Below are 16,683 nucleotides of genomic sequence, written 5' to 3' on the forward strand. Positions count from 1 at the left end.
GGCGTCTGATAAATGCTGCAAATGTAAATGCATCTTGGCCATGCCCTGTTAGCGTTTTTGATGTTAGCATGCTGGCATTAGCATGTTCCATGTTCCATGAACATGTTCTAAACATCACCTAAGGTCATGTGACCGCCTGTTCCATAGGCTACTGTAGTTGTACCGCTTGCTCTTACATCTGACACAGCTGTGGACACCACACCTGCTGCTGCGATCAACGCCTGGACAGACCCATCAAAATTTCCATGGAATTTTGGTTTCTAGTATTCAGAATTATTGCTTTTCTATGCAGTTATTTATATGCTTAGTTTTAAGGCACAATGGAGACTAGACAACAGTACAAATAAAGGTTTATCTAAGAAAATTTAATGTGGAATTTTTTTCTGAAGACGCACAGAGTTAAAATTTATATTAGACCAATGACCAACATTGTGTTATAGCCTGAAACAACCTGGGAGAGTGGGAGGAGCCTCATACACCACAGGAAGCAACGGTGTCCACCTATGCCACCCGCGTCATCCTCCCCATCTCTTCCAGTGTCCCCATGACTTGTCCCCATGCTCCAAGCATGTCCGCAAAGGCGTCCCGAACTCGCACGTTGACAGTAAACTACTTACACAGTTTAATATATTTTGGGTTCAGACCCAAGCCACAGTGTTCTTGGTCGGTTTTAATGAATTTCAAAGAGTTCAACCCTGGGACTGAGGTTTTCATTATTGATTCTATAAAAACAAATATAAATCAAATCTGAATATCTGAAGCTATCTTGTCAAACTTAGTCATGTAGTGTACATGCCTTTGGATGCCAACACAGGGAGAGCATGCGAACCCTGAACACACAAGGTCAGAGCTGAGATTAAAACTTCGAACTGGAGGTGTGAGGCCATGTTTCCAGTTTCACTATCCAGCTGCTTCCCAGTTTGTTACATGGCGCTCCAGATCCAACATTACTCTTTTATTTTAAATCATTTCACTAGAGTATTGAGTATTTGCATAATCTGAATGTATTCAAATTTATCCACGTCGTCTCTGTTCATGTTACTGTGCCATACAAGCATGGAAGAAAGAAGATTTTCTTTTGTAGTAAATTTGATGCTGGACTTGTAGATAGGGCTACAATATAGTATTAACACATTATTAATTCAGTATTCCTGTTTGCTTGTGTGTGTGTGTGTGTGTGTGTGTGTGTGTGTACACATATGTTATTTAAAAGCAACTGGAAGTGGACCCCTCCTCTGGAATACACCCTGTGTTTCATTTCCTCCTATAGAAATGCAGGATCTCCTATTGGCCACTTCCTGCACCACACCCTTGTGGCGAACAAAACTGTGTGTGTATGTACAACATCTCAGTGACTGCCATTCAAAGTGACCATTTCCCAAACATGGATTGAAGCACCATACACACCTCTCAGCTCTGTTCACGTCATATACAGGAACTTGCTAAAATTAACACACACCCTCCCCAATCTGAACCTCCTGCCTCTGACACACTCTGAAGATCCACAGAACTCTGGATATCAGCACACACTTATAGTCAGGCAGTCTACAGGAGAAGACAGGTCAGAGGTCACAGTTCTGGCATCCCAGCTGTCAGGAAATCTCCAAGCACTAGGACTGAAATCTATTTAACCACACACACACACACACACACACACACACACACACACACACACCAGCTCCAGCTGGTACCAGATAAGGAGGGAGTGCTCTGATTCCTCTCTGAACTACATATCCCCCTCAAACACTTTCTCCTTAACACATTCCTCCTCTCAGCTCCCTCACACGCGCGCACACACAAACAGAAACATATAAATTTACAAGAACATTTGGTCATTTATCTGGACTTCAGCAGTGTCTTCATTAATTAAAGAGTCTGATAAAGAGATAATGACAGTCCAGACAGAGCATCTGACACTGCACTCTCTCTACACTGATAAAGACGAGATCATTTGTACATCAGCAACCACCACACCCAGCTTTTAAAATCCTCTTGGTGAATTCCTATGGAATAGCATGGTCAGTACATGAATGGTTTTCAGTTTTTTTCAGGTGTTATATTTGACAGCGGCTGTGATTCGTATCTGTAATTACATTAGATTGCATAATGTTTGTTCACCACCTTGCTCTCCATGAACTCGGGTATGGGCAGATGGGTGCAATAGCCATCTATCTAGGCCTGGTCGAGCAATATCTGTTTAATATCTATAATATTGCACTATAGACACAAGAACAGAATGTAAATGTGTGACATACCAGAGATGGTGAACTCCATCACATTCATTGCCAGTTTACAGCTACTAGGAACCAATGAATTCCACGTTATATCCATTCATTTTCTGTCCTGACCAATCAGAATCCGTGTGGCAGAGGAGATGGGGCCCAAGAGCTGCCAAACAGGGTGCTGTTCCATTGTAAAGTGAAAACACACACACGCACACAACATCCAGAAGGGTCACATTAGCATTGGCAAATTAAGCACCCTACATTTCTTGGGAGTGTGGGAAGATGGAAACACACAAAACTTCACACGCATGGAGAATGGATGTCTTTGTAGCAAAGAGACCAACCACTGCACCCCTTTGCAGCCCTTTCAGTTGCCAAGTTTGATTTTGAGTTAAATAGTTTAGAAGGGGTCATGGTGTCTCTCCTGGATGTAAATGTTAAAAGTGTCAGGAGCCCACAAGAGCAGCAGGGCAGAATTTCAGAAGCTCCTGATTTCAGTCTCACTGATTTGCCACTCTGATTTTCTGCAACTCTGTTTTCTGTAGAACACAGTGAAGACATTTTGGTGTTTATTTGAGTAGCGAGTGAGTTGTTGAGTAGTTGGCAGAATTTCCTTTAAACAATCCACTTTAATTTGAAAAAGACAGAGAGCTTTGAACTAAACCTGCATTTTTTGTAGTATGTTTTCTGAAACCCTTAACGTTTCTGAAAACAAATGAAAATATATATTATAGTTAATAATAGTAATTACTAATTCTATTGTGTGTGAGTATGTAACGCCATGCTGGGGGGGGGGGGGGGGCGCGACAACACAGTACGATGGCGGGAGGGACAGAAAACACAGGGAAAATATATCATACATTCTGGTCAACAGGGGACTGTGGAAAAAGGCAACAGAAAAGGCTAGAGTCCAAATCACCCCAAACCAACATCCCTCGCCTGTGGGTGCCATGGGACTGCCCTGGGGGTACACTAGCACCGTCTTCATGTTGGGACAGCAGGAAGGGCGGAGGGGCTGCAGGAGTGGAGGTGGAGAGCAGAGCAGCAGAGACAGAAGACGGTCCGATAGCCTGCCTGTGGGCGGCAGGATACTCAGCGTGGGAGAAGGTGAAAGGTCTACCTTGGCTGGTGGAAAGAGGAGCTGGGCTGGTATCTTTGGCTCTGAGAGGGCTAGTATCACACAGGGAGCAGGTAGAAACGCATTGGGGCACAGGCGAGGGTGAATGATGGCAGACAAGGGCAATCTAAAAGAGTAAAAGATAACAACGGCGTGAGGCGTTAGCAAGATCAGATCATACCTTTTTGCCTATGACCTGTTTCTGCCTTTTTGGATTTCCCTCCATCATCCAGCTGCAACCCACCAGGCATTCCCAATCACCAGCGGTGTCTGGAACAGCACCGCATCAGCCCTCCCATGACAGCAGGGGACACGTTCCGTTGTGTCACCATGTGCTGTGCTGCAGTGTATCATAATGACAATCACTTCACTTTCACTTTAAACCCTGAATTGGTGCTGCATGGAGAGCACCTATATACCATTTACACCATATTTTCCCTATAGCCTATCAAAACCTGACTGCTTATCTTCTGCGTTGTCCCTTCCATATTTGTTTAATTAGAAGGGGCATTTGTTTCCTCGATCAAGATGAAGCATGGAGAGTGCGCTGGCCAGTTCCATCTCAGGGTGGTACAGCATCTGCTCAACATTTGACTGGAACGTTCATGAACGTTCTTGTGCCTGTGAAAGGTGAGGAGTCATCAAGGATTCCTTCAGTCTCCATCACTGTTTACAAGGTTGTGTAGGACATAAGGTCAAAGATCAAGCATAATTCAGCATTACTGGAATCATTCACTCACACCTTCCGGGATCAGTCCTTCTGGGATTTTGCTGGATTTTATGGGGATTGTTTCTACTCTTTTTGTAAAATCTGTGTGTTTTTGACAGAACCTTATGTGTAATATAGGATTTAGTGTTGTATAATTATTAATTCCAACCCGCCACTGATCTTCTACTGCTCGTCCATTGAGAGTGTGCTGACGTACTGTATTACATTATGGTATACGGCAGCTGCACCATGGCAGACCGGAAGAGGCTTCAGAGAGCAGTAATCATTGGCTGCCCTCTCCCCTCCCTGATAGACACCTACTGATTCCTCGGCCGAATAAAAATCATCATGAAAGATGCTCCCACCCGGGCCTTTATCCGCTTGACCTGTTGCCATCAGGTGCATCACAACAAGGACAAACTGACTCAAGAACAGTTTCTTCTCAAAAGCCACTTTAAACTCATACATGCACTGACTGCACAGTCAAACCCCCGGACTTACTTACTTCTGTCCTCCAGATATGCAATATTTATTTTGCACATGAATACTGTGCAATATCTGTATATGGCATAATTGCACTATTTTCACTATACAACATCCACTATACTACACATTCATCATTGTGGTGAAATACTTTTGAGGCAATGTGCAGTAATATGCAACCCATAGGGGCAGTGGTGGCCTAGTGGTTAAGGAAGCGGCCCCGTAATCAGAAGGTTGCTGGTTCAAATCCCGATCTGCCAAGGTACCACTGAGGTGCCACTGAGCAAAGCACCGTCCCCACACACTGCTCCCCGGGCGCCTGTCATGGCTGCCCACTGCTCACTCAGGGTGATGGGTTAAATGCAGAGGACAAATTTCACTGTGTGCACTGTGTGCTGTGCTGCTGTGTATCACGTGTGACAATCACTTCACTTTCACACATACTTACTCAGTTATTAGTTATCTTTTTCTGCAATTTCTGACTCCTTGCTATAGTTTGAATTTTGTATGTATTATTTTCTACATACATGTCTGAAATGTCTCAAAATGAACATTTGGAAGCGGTGGAATGATGGATAGTTCCCTCTTCAGGAGCAATGAATGTGAATCAGAATCAGAATTCGTTTTGTTTCTGTGGAGAGCAACATATTATATACCATCGGATAATGTTCACTTTTTACGGAGGTAGTGCGTGATTCTTTTAAAAAGAATCGGTGCGCGTCGCTGTTGCCGTGGTAACGCGGCGCAGGGGACCGCGCTGCGCGCTTCGTGCTCGCTTCGCGCCTGTTGCTGGTGGGAGTGGGACGTCGGGGGCGCGCGGGGGGCGCGCGTCACGACGCTTAAAACGTCCCGAGCGCCGCGCAGCGCCGCGCAGACAAAGACATTCCTGCTCCAGGCCGGACACATCCACCATCTCCTGAAGAATGCGGCCCAGCTCCCTCGTCCCGCTGCTGGGTGAGTTCCATGGGGATGAAGGGGTGATGAGGAGGAGGAGGAGGATGAGGAGACTGTCCCGAGTCTCAAAAACTTGGTTATGTAGAAAACCCCGTGTGCTGTAGTGATGCACTTTCGGTGTGTGTGTGTGTGTGTGTGTGTGTGTGTATGTGTGTGTGTGTGTGCGTGTGTGTGAAGGAGTCTTCAGTTTTCTGCTGAAGTAGGACTGTTGTCTTTTAATTAACGTGCCTGCCTCCTTCAGCAGAGTCCCTTAGTCACCAAATAATTGTGCATTTTTCATGTAACTTTTTAAAACTTTTGTTTGTATTGTAACAGGCAAGTTTCTGTGTTTATTTTTAATTATTCTATTCTTATCTTGCTGTAGGTCTTAATTTTTGAAGAGAGTAGGAACCATAATGAAATGAATAATGATTACATGTATTATAATTAATATAATTAAATATAATTTAAAAATACATTTTAGAAATGAGAAACTCATTTTTAAATGTTGTGTAATATAATAGATAATTGCTGTATTTGGATTGTACGTATTCCCACTGTAGGGTGTGGCTGTGGTGGGTACTGGTCCTTCCCACAACACCACACACAATGTTTTTCATGACGATGCTCACGAATATGATTTATGAACAACCAGCGCAGACCCAGGCCGAAAGAATATTTCTGATCAGGAGCATGCAGTGGGGCGGAGGCGCGACTGCCACTGCTGCTGCATCGGAACATTCCCGCACAACCCAGCATCTGTGCCAAAGAAACATTAAACGTGATGCTTTTTCTTTGAAGCACTAGCGGGATTTTGAATGCAGTTTTTTTGCTGGTTTTGAAGCTTTTGTGGATGCTGGGATGTCAGTGGGGGCATGAGAATCTTGAGAACAATGAAAAGGAAAGGGATTTGTCAACATCCCTGTTCCCAGGGAGGGCCTGACATGCTCCATCTATCCAACACACACGCACACACGCACACACGCACGCACACACCACATTTAAGTAATACGACTGCTGATAATAAGTGTGTCCTGTGGAATGAGCCTCGGCCTCCATCTCTGACTGTCTTTCATTCATTTAGAAGAGAGGGTAGAGGAGTGAGGATCAGACATTCCTGCAGCGATGCATCAGTGCCCTCCTCCTCTCACTCCTCAGGAGGGAGCACTCAGGAGCCTGGTACCAGTTATTCCCTCTCTCCCTCACACACACACACGCACACACGCACACACTCACATTAGGTGGGGAAAAGGTATGACCCTGCTGGCAGAGTAAGACATGTCGTACTGTGTGTTCTGTAGTGATTGGAATTGAAATGCCAGGAATATAGAATATGTGTTTAGAGCCTTTCGTGGAGGAATATTCTATTTAGCATTAGTGTAGTTGAAAAGTGCAGATTTCGGAGATTGGAGATGACATGTTTCTGCATTGATATCAGTCTGGCCCACAGGGCCACTTTCTTCACTCATGTTAAGGAGCAGCTCATGAGACGAACAGTTACTTAGTGAACAAAGCCCCCACGAGGGTAAAAAGAGGCGAGTCTGAAAAATAAGATTCATCAAACATACTTCACTAAATATGTGTCTTGGATTGGATTCCACAAAATGGCTAGATATACGGGCATCCAAACTTTTGTCTGGTAGTGTATTTTATCAATATATTGCCAGTTTAGCTCACTAATATGACTGTAATGAATCACGACTGAAAAAAAGGGTTATAAAGTGTGTTGTGTTATCTTAGCGACGCAACATGTTGTGAATATCAGGTGGTCTAGATATTTGGTTGGCGGTGGCTGAGATCACTCTGTGTGCTGTGTTCTGAGAGTTACTACCCGGGGTGGATTTAGATATGGCCAATATCACTCTGAAGAGAGTTGTTTTATTTGCCTGGTATCCAGAGGAAAAGAAGTGGTGCGTATCGCCCCGACACGCTGTTGACGCTGCCGTTGATTTCAGATAATTTGGTGACAGCCTTTGTGCCTTTGCAGCAGAGGGCATGTAAAGGTGCCTGCCATGTATGTTTGGAACGGGTAGAATGTTCTGGTGTGTGTGTGTGTGTGTTTCCATGGCTAGTTGGTGTTTGTGATGGGGTGCAGGTTGGGTTGGTGTGTGTGTGTGTTGTGGGAATGTTCCACTGATAAGGGTGTAGCCATGATCCTGTCTCTGGGTGAAAAACAGATTTCCTCTAATGGGCGGGGTCAATAGGGGTCACCGAGGAGTAGAAAAAACAGACCCACCTCTCTCTCTGAGTATATAGGAGCCATGTGTGCCACGCCCCACTAATTCTACTCACATTGGTTCTTGTAAAAAAGTGGCTTGTGATGGAAATGCAAATAGAATAATTAAGGATCTCTTTCACTCACACACACACACACACCCTTTCACTGCCTCTTTCCATCCTGATGTTGTCTACGTGTCTGAGAGATGAGAGAGTGATGAGATGAGAGTCTAAGGACCTGAAAGCCTTATTGTGTGTGTGTGTGTGTGTGTGTGTGTGTGTGTGTGTGTGTGTGTGTAAGTAGGAGAGCGTGTTCTGTTCTCAAAGAGGTCCGGCTTCGGGGCTGTCTATTGTTCATTTGTTGTTGCTATCCCTCTAGACTAGGTGTGTCAATTCCATTGCATTTTGTGTCATATCTAAAAATAATGAAAATAACTTCAAATTACTCAAAAGTATTTCTCCTTTAAAGCTGTTAAAGCCATGCAAGAATTGAGATTTCCATTCAATGACAACTGACTGTCCACGTTCCAGTGGTTGAACAGTCCACACAACTCGGCATCAGCAGACACGGCCAACCTAAACGCACCCTGGCTGTAAAGAAAATGATCACCACCATGCAGCCGTGTGGTAGGAACACTACCAGAATGTAGCTGTCCCACTGGTAGCGGGGTGTCTGTGTGTTTCCTTCTAGTGATGTATTGCCCCTTATTTCATGGTGTTTATTGATGTTCAATGCCATGATCAGAAAGGCCCCCAGCATCGTGTCCCACTGGGCAGAGTTCACAGTTAGCAGTGTTGGAGAGGCAGTAGCATACAGGGAATACAGGCACTGTATGATTATTATATCAAAGGAGGGAGAACAGGACAGGTAATTGGGGCCTGCACTCATCGCACTGTGCTTATGCTGGACGCCAGTAAATAACATTGTTACAGTGTAGTTATACCATGTTGTAAACATCAGAAAAACATGACATTTTTTATTATAGGGTGGTAGTAGCCTAGTGGGTAACACACTCACCTATGAACCAGAAGACCCAGGTTCAAACTCAACTTACTACCATTGTGTCCCTGAGAAAGACACTTAACCCTGAGTGTCTCCAGGGGGGGACTGTCCCTGTAACTACTGATTGTAAGTCGCTCTGGAAAAGGGTGTTTGATAAATGCTGTAAATGTAAATGTAATGAATTATCAGAAACAAGGACATGGGGCGCATTAGCGTCTGGTTTGCAGGAGCTTGAGAAGGTGAGCAGGCCTCGGGGTTTCTCCATAGTAGAAGGAGGTCGTGGGGCGTGGACAGTTGAGGTGGCACCCCCCTAAGAGTAGTTAAAAAGGAAGGCAGCCGGCTGTAAGCAGGGTAGACGAGTGTGTGTGGTTTCTGGAGTGGATGTAGCAGGTTGGCAAAGTCGCCCTGGCGCCCTCTGGTGACCCAGCAGGTGAACGGCAGCCATGTCCATCACACCGACATACTACGTCTCTTCTGCTGATTTATGGCTTTAGTATTATTGTGATCATTAATATATAGTGTATACATATAATATACACATTAATTTAATATATTGAGATAAAAAAAATTAAAAGATTTGTGCTATATTATGAATACTGCCTTATAATAGATAAATACTTCTTTTTTGTATTCTTTTTGCAGTCACACTCACACTGTGATGAAAAACAGCAGCTTCAGAATGAAGGAAACAGGAACCGTTGTCACTGTTTCTGTTGTGACCATGCTTTCCTGTCCGCATATTTTGGGACTGGAAGGATTGTGTCATGATCCTCCAAATATGCAGTTTTGCAATACTTGAGTGTTCATATTTAAAATTTTTAGTACATAAAATGTATTCTTTGTAGATTATTAATTAAATTGTGTCATTCTTTCTCGTATATGCGATGTAATTGCACATCCAGTTGCACACAATAGAAAGTGGCTACAATGACAAACTCACAATGACACATGTTTTTGAGACAGGTTGTGTGTAAATCTGCATCAATGCTGACTGGTCACATAGCCCACTGTTTGTAATTGGTTTGGAATGGCACTTGTGATGTGTGCGTGCACATGGACGTGGGTAGGCGGAGGGTGAAGGCGCCCAAGGTGTAGCTGAACCAGTTGCAGCTCATAAGAGTCTCTTCTATCTGCTTTTCCAGGTTTTTTACTCCAGATGGCCGAGACTTCAGAAGTCACCAATGCTACTACCAGCTCTGTTAATGCAACTACGCCTATAGGATCCAGTGCTGCCACGACCAGACCGGGGACATCATCTATCAGTGTTCCCTCCATTACCACAGCAACCAAAAGTTCCTCATTTACAACATCAGCAGCTCCTACAACTCTCCAAATGACCTCCAAGACGACCCTAGCCCCTACAACAACTGATGTCAGCATTCTTACCTTCAGTAAAAGTACAGAAGCTCCTACAGAGACAAAACCCTCTGCAACACCAGCCTCCATCGTCACCAGTCCCCATACAGAGACATGGAGCACCGCCACCACCCCTGCCCCTACTGCCACTGCCAAAGAAGCCAGCAGCACACTGCCATCTCCAGGTCTGTGTTTGATGTTTGATCATGTAGCGTGTATAAAGTAGTGAATGTTGCACTGACACATGCGTTATGTCAACAGGAACCACACACACAAGAGCCAACACTCCTGAAATCACAGGTCAGAGCCCACCCCCCCAACCCACACACACACACACACACACACACACACACACACACACATTTTTAGTATTCACTAACACTTCAAGATGAAGAAAGAAATCCCTTTGATTTCTAAAATTTTGGTCCAGAATCTTACAACTTTGCCAAATTCTTCTCTAGCAGGTGGATCCACAATATCAGCAAAAGTGGAGACACACAAGACCTCCCAGACCCCAGACACTGGAACCTTGAGCACGGCCCCAACGGAGCAGCCCACAACAACCCCACAACCTTCTGTGTCTGTGACGACTAAAGACACGATTGTAAGAGAAACTGCCTGTGGGAGTAAGAGGTTGTGGAAAAGGGATTCTGAGGTTGATGGTGATTAATGATGTGTTAGTACCAGTTGCACCAGTTGTCACCAGGGTGCTAGTGAATGTAAGTTGTCCTGGAAGTTGAAATGTAATGCCAGGATTACTTTGTTCTGTGTGCAAAATTCCAGGTTTCAGCGTAATCCGCCTCAATACCTGATGTGTGAGGTACAGATTCATCTGAAATCTGCTTATTTACATATCCAGAGCGTCTTAAAATCATTAGTTACACTGACAGTCCCCCTGGAGACACACAGGGTTAAGTGTCTTGCTCAGGGACACAATGGTAGTAAGTGGGGCTTGAACCTGGGTCTTTGTGCTCTTCTGGTTAACAAGGCAACTACCAGCCCACCTCATAAATTTTATGCTTGTGAATGAGAAATGTTCACTTATAGTCTGTGATTATGTAATCAATCTCTGATCCTAAGCAGCTGGCCATGTGACATTGTGACCATAAACTTTGTAAAAAGCTGCTTTAAATGATATTTAAAGAGAAGCTGTATCAGCTTGATTACACAGTGATCTGCAGCCATCCTGTCCAGTCAGATGATCAATTTTCTTCTATTTTATAGGAAATTTGTTTTAACCATGAAGGCATTGAGGTCGAGGTCAGTAGTAAACTACCAATTCAGTCTTTCTATAATGCCACTTTTTACTCATATGCATACAGTAGAACATTTACTACAAAAAAATACATGAGATTCATAACACACACACCATAAACACTGACTTTCTGCCCACTGCACTCTCACTTTTTCCCAAAAGGAACATAAACATGTTGGGAAGAAGTATATCATGTCCGTAATGGATTTGTTGCCTGATTATGGTTGTTCATTTTACAAAGATACATTTGGTACACACATTTAAATTTCATGGTGGAATTTCTTGGACAAACATGTAGAAGTGTTGATGAGTTAAGCTGCTGGTTCTGCCTGTTAAATGCTTTCATTTCTGCAGGGTGTGCTGGTAACTCAGCTCTGTAAAATTCTGAAGACCATGAACCAAACTGCAGTATGTTACCTGCCAAGCAACACAGCAGGCAGCTCGAGTAGAGTGCTGACCCACGGAGAAGGTGCACACACACACACACACACACACACACACACACACACACACACACACACACACACACACACACACACACACACACACACACACACACACACAAACACACACAGGACATAGTGTAATATATTGTAATATCAGTCATATGAATCAGTATTTCTTTTTTATATATTTTTCAAAGCAACAACTTAATAAATGTAAAGCCTTATGGAAAGTAGTATTTCAGCACTGACATTAAGTTGCTTTTATGTTGGTCTATGTGGCCCCTAATACTATGTCTGAACTCTCTTTCCGAAATTCAGCCTTGGTGCAGAATAACAGCCACTTTTTCAGATTCAGTCCCACAATGAGATTTCTCCAGAACACGCCGTTTCAGTGTCTGTAGCTTTAAATGCTAATAAGGCAGGAGAGGGGTGGGACGAGGAGGAGAGCGGCCCATTGAAGTTAAGGGGGCATTTGTGGAAATTACGTCATCAACACCACTCACCAACCACAATGTTTGGTGCAAAAAGGAAGCAGTATCACTTCCCACTGGTTCTTCAGAGTCTCTCATGACAGAACTAAAAAACACATTTGTGCTAATTTTTACATTCAATCAACAAGCAGCTTCGCATCATATTAGACAGGTGTACATGTAGGCACCCCAACAGAGAATTTACACTATAAATTTACAGACTTCTTTTGTAAAGATAAGAGCCTTTAGACGCCTCTTAGATTCTTCGATGAGTGTCTGGATTCTGTATGCAGGTGCTCACCTTCTCAAGCTCCTGCAAACCATTCTTCCATACAGAATTGCTGCTGAGCCTGTACAGCCTGCTTCAAATCGTCCCAACAGCAAAGCTGTTTCTGTTATGACCAAGTAACTTAATTTTCTCTCATAAGTCTATTAACTTTTCTCTCATAACTTTGTTATAAAATGAATCTGGCTTAACATGTGCATACAACAAGTGACTCTTTTTGTGGTATGAGAGCAGAAACGGCCTCTTTCTCATCACCCTGTCATACAGATGTTGTCTGTGCTGAAATGTAGAATGATCTACAGCTACACCATCTGCAGCAAGATGTTCTTGCAGGTCTTTGTAACTGTGTGGTGTCAGTAACCACAATAATCCTCCAGTATTTTTCTTGGCTTGCCAGGCTGGGTTTAACAGCAGCTCTGTAATTTCCTGTGTAATTTCCTGATTATATTCTGACCATTTAAACCTCTGAGAGCTTTTTGTATCTTGACACTGAGAAACCTTTTTTCTCAGATCTTTTAAGCGTTGCGTTGAGGATTCCATGCAACGCTTATTCTTTTGAACGTGATTCATTTGATTCTTCAGAGGAGAATCAAAATGAATCACAATTTGCAACTGGCCACTTTTAATATATTTAGTCATAATTAGACACACACACACACAGCCAGTTATTAATTTAATTTAAAATAATGTTTCACAAAAAATGTTGTGGAAAACATTTACAGCATTTATGAGATGCCCTTATCCAGAGTGACTTACTATCAGTAGTGACAGGGACAGTCCCCCTGGAGACCCTCAGGGTTAAGAGTCTTGCTCAGTAGTAAGTGGGGTAGTAAGTGGGGTTTGAACATGTGACTTTGTGGTCCTCTGGTTCATAGGCGAGTGTCTTACCCGATGTTCCAAGGAAACATGTTCTTTGGTAAAAGTGGAGTAAAGTATTATGCAGACTGAGAAGGATTCCCAAACTGTTTCATTTGACTGTATATAAGTACTGCTATGTAACAAGGTTTTTCTCAGAACATTACGTCCACTGGTACTATTTTCAATCTGGCATTAAGTGCCACACCCTAATTGTGGGGTTTGCTCAGGTCAAATACATTCTCCAAATGTACATGAATAATGGGTAGTTCGTTTCATCTGGGCCTTCTTCAAGGGGCAATGGTTGCCTAGCGGTTTAGGAAGCAACCAGAAGGTTGCCGGTTCAATTGGACCTTACGCTAGCAAGCAAAGATATATAACCACTTTGAAAATAGTTTAATTGAGTTAATAAGCATTTTCCCCAGTGGGGACCTAAATGCAATTTAGGCATTCCTGGACAGGTTTGGACAGTTGACTCAATTGCATTATGATATGATATACACACAGATTTAAGGCCAGAGCACTGACACTACCTGCTGTTTCTTGCTGCAGTTGACCGAGGCGTGGTGAAGAAGCTCTACAACGAGCTCAATGATGTCAGTGGCTCGCAGGTATGTGTGTGCATGTGTGTTTGTGTGTGTGTGTGGGTGGGTGGGTGTGGCAAGGTTGGAGGGTAGGATGTAGATTATCTGTACATTTACATTCACAGCATTTGGCAGCTGCTCTTATCCACAGCGACTTACATTAGTGCTTTAAGATGTCTGTCACTGGAAGTGTTGTGTGTTGGACTTTTTTTTACAGTGTATGCGCTTTGAGTGGGGTTCAGCTTCTTTTTGTATTCTGTGTGTTTGTGCAGTCACCTTATAACACCACCCTCATTGCAATCCTGTTGCCATGTGTCGCACTCCTCCTCATCATCATTGGTTTTGCTCTCTATGCATACTGCCATGGCAGGAGCTACAAAAAGAACCAGGTACACACACACACACACACACACACACACACACACACAACCTCCGTCAGTAGCTGGTTATATTCTGTAGTGTTGCTGAATGGAGCCATGAATATGAAAGTGACACCCACAGCACATCACCCAGTGGTCTCTGCATTTAACCATTACCTTGATGAAGGGGACCAGTCATGTTACTTCATTTCAGTTTGTTCTGAGCTGTTGTGATGCCCTGCTGGTGGCATGTTGTAAAATGGAAATGTGGGAATGGTCATGAAGGCTGCAGTTATGATTGGGTGTCTTAAGAATCTCGATTATGTCCCTGGAACCTGGAAAAAGCCCTCTGAGTCATGTTATCGCAAATAGTTTCATAACTCCATTTCCCAAATATGATAAAACCAGTAAAAAAAACAGTATATTGCTGGCATTGATACGATCATCAGATTTCAAACAATAACCAATAAAAAACAATAATGCCCCCACCACACAGACACTAACACTAACAAATTCTGTCCCCTATAGCAGCAGCTGACTGAGGAGCTGCAGACAGTGGAGAATGGTTACCATGACAACCCCACACTAGAGGTGATGGAGGGCCTACAGGAGGAGAAGAAGGTCTTCAATGAGTTTAATGACAGCTGGATTGTCCCGTATGACAGCCTCCCGGATGAGGAGGACACACACTTGTAGGCACATAAAGCATACACACACACACACACAGACACACACACACACACACACACACTTGCACAACATTTACATAAACAAATGTCATAAATCAGCAATGATGTCACTGAAAAGTGTGTGAACCTGTAATTAAAAGCTTATACACTGTTACACCCACCTTTGCACAGTTCCAGCTCCTGGCCATTTCGGGATATGTGAGTAATGTGTGGAACAGGAAAAAGATGCGGAGTGGCTGGGGATCCTTTCTGATCGGGACGTACCACGTTAACTGCTTATTACTGGATGCGGATCCTCTCAGGTCTTGGGAAGTCCTCAACCTACTGGTTCACAGGTCCTCTGTTTTTATCACTTAGATCTCCAGTAAAGTTACAGACACTGTAGAACAGATTTTCTCTTTATTTATTATGAGGATTTAATTGTGAGTCAGGTCATATTTAGGTGCTCACACTTACACACAAGATATTGAAATTGTTAATTGCACATTATGTCTGATGCTGTACACCGAGTCTATATTCTCATTGCCATGTGCTCCAGCTGTTGGAAGCTGTCAGAAAGCCACCAGCCATCAGCTAGAGGCCAGCATCAAATCAGCTGTCACATCCTGTTAAATACCACAAGTTGATTCTATTTATCTACAATTGTATTATACTGTATAATCTATAGGCTTAAAGGTAATCAGCCTTGAGAATGAACAGTTTACTCAGAACACAGAACTCAGTGAATGCCAGTTCCTGTCTTGCATCGTCTGCTGCAAGCCTGCCGCCGATCATCAAGATGGCGTACAGTTATTCGGCATTCTCATTGTATTGAAATGTTGTTAATTTGTGGAAAAATATGTTGAGAATTTGACAATTGACTGAACTATCCAGTCCGAAGAAGTGATCCTAAGTCTCAAATGTGAGCAGGTTTGCCAGCCAAAACCATGAAATGCATTTCTCCTGCTGTGTTGTGGCTGGTTGGCGAGCTGCAATCAGCAGAACCCATAGCATGATACAGTTTTCTTGGATGTAATGCTGTTTTATGGTATTTGTTGGTTTTGTATGTTTTTGTAAATAAGTGAACACAATTTTTTTTTCATATTCATAATGTCTAGAACGATAAAAAAAAATCTGACTTCAGATTTGGATTGATCATCCTGGATATGTCTGATATTTTTCTACCAAAGTTCAGCTGTAGTTATTTGTGTGTCTATAGCTGTGTTAGTTGGTTTGCTGAAGGACGCAAACAGCAGGGGTCTGACACACTGGAACCACTCCTGTCAGTCATTTTAAAATTGATAAGGGTGGATTTTTTTATGCCTACAATAAATCTGTTTTTTAATTGCTGGATTGTCTTAGTGGTCTTCTCTGTCTCATAAACTGGCAGGAACAGGAGTTCCTTGTTCTTGCTCCTGAAGGATAGCCAGCCCCAACCTTCACTCCAAACCTACCACAATCAGGTTCAGGTTTTTCTAAAGAGCGTGGGTTAAAATTTGCGTTAATTTCAGATTTGTCATTTTTATTCTAGAAACAAGATGTGTGAATATTAATAAGCAGGAGGGGTGTAGCTTGCATTCCTGATGCTCCATCATTGAGACTAAAAATACATATAAGCAATTAGTTTATTATTATCAGATTTCTGTAAATTAAGGTTTGATGGGCAATAATCTTCATTGTCTACAATATTTTCATATAACTGACACTCAGACAGAAT

The 16,683-nt window shown here is 43.1% G+C and overlaps 1 protein-coding gene across 3 annotated transcripts; it reads left to right on the plus strand.

Annotated features, from left to right (window-relative positions):
* Nucleotides 1-5,351: 5,351 nt before the first annotated feature.
* podxl (podocalyxin-like) lies at nucleotides 5,352-16,317 on the plus strand. Of its 3 annotated transcripts, none has more exons than XM_028954916.1 (9): nucleotides 5,352-5,488; nucleotides 9,830-10,228; nucleotides 10,305-10,343; nucleotides 10,505-10,647; nucleotides 11,268-11,303; nucleotides 11,653-11,767; nucleotides 13,908-13,966; nucleotides 14,212-14,328; nucleotides 14,827-16,317. In XM_028954916.1, the coding sequence occupies exons 1-9, from the start codon at nucleotides 5,458-5,460 to the stop codon at nucleotides 14,992-14,994; spliced, it is 1,107 nt and encodes a 368-aa protein (XP_028810749.1). In that variant the 5' UTR covers nucleotides 5,352-5,457; the 3' UTR covers nucleotides 14,995-16,317. The 3 variants fall into 3 exon arrangements, with proteins under 3 accessions (XP_028810749.1, XP_028810751.1, XP_028810750.1); XM_028954918.1 differs by having other exon boundaries at nucleotides 14,830-16,317; XM_028954917.1 differs by having other exon boundaries at nucleotides 10,508-10,647.
* Nucleotides 16,318-16,683: the final 366 nt, after the last annotated feature.

Source organism: Denticeps clupeoides, chromosome 15 (assembly GCF_900700375.1).
Source record: "Denticeps clupeoides chromosome 15, fDenClu1.1, whole genome shotgun sequence".
Lineage (NCBI taxonomy): Eukaryota > Metazoa > Chordata > Actinopteri > Clupeiformes > Denticipitidae > Denticeps > Denticeps clupeoides.

Bases quoted from the DNA above. Each gene is read 5' to 3' on its own strand.
- podxl (XM_028954916.1), top strand. From the start codon at position 5,458: ATGCGGCCCAGCTCCCTCGTCCCGCTGCTGG. The intron at 11,768-13,907 runs GTGCACACACAC...TTCTTGCTGCAG, and splicing joins AGTGCTGACCCACGGAGAAG to TTGACCGAGGCGTGGTGAAG. The intron at 13,967-14,211 runs GTATGTGTGTGC...GTGTTTGTGCAG, and splicing joins ATGATGTCAGTGGCTCGCAG to TCACCTTATAACACCACCCT.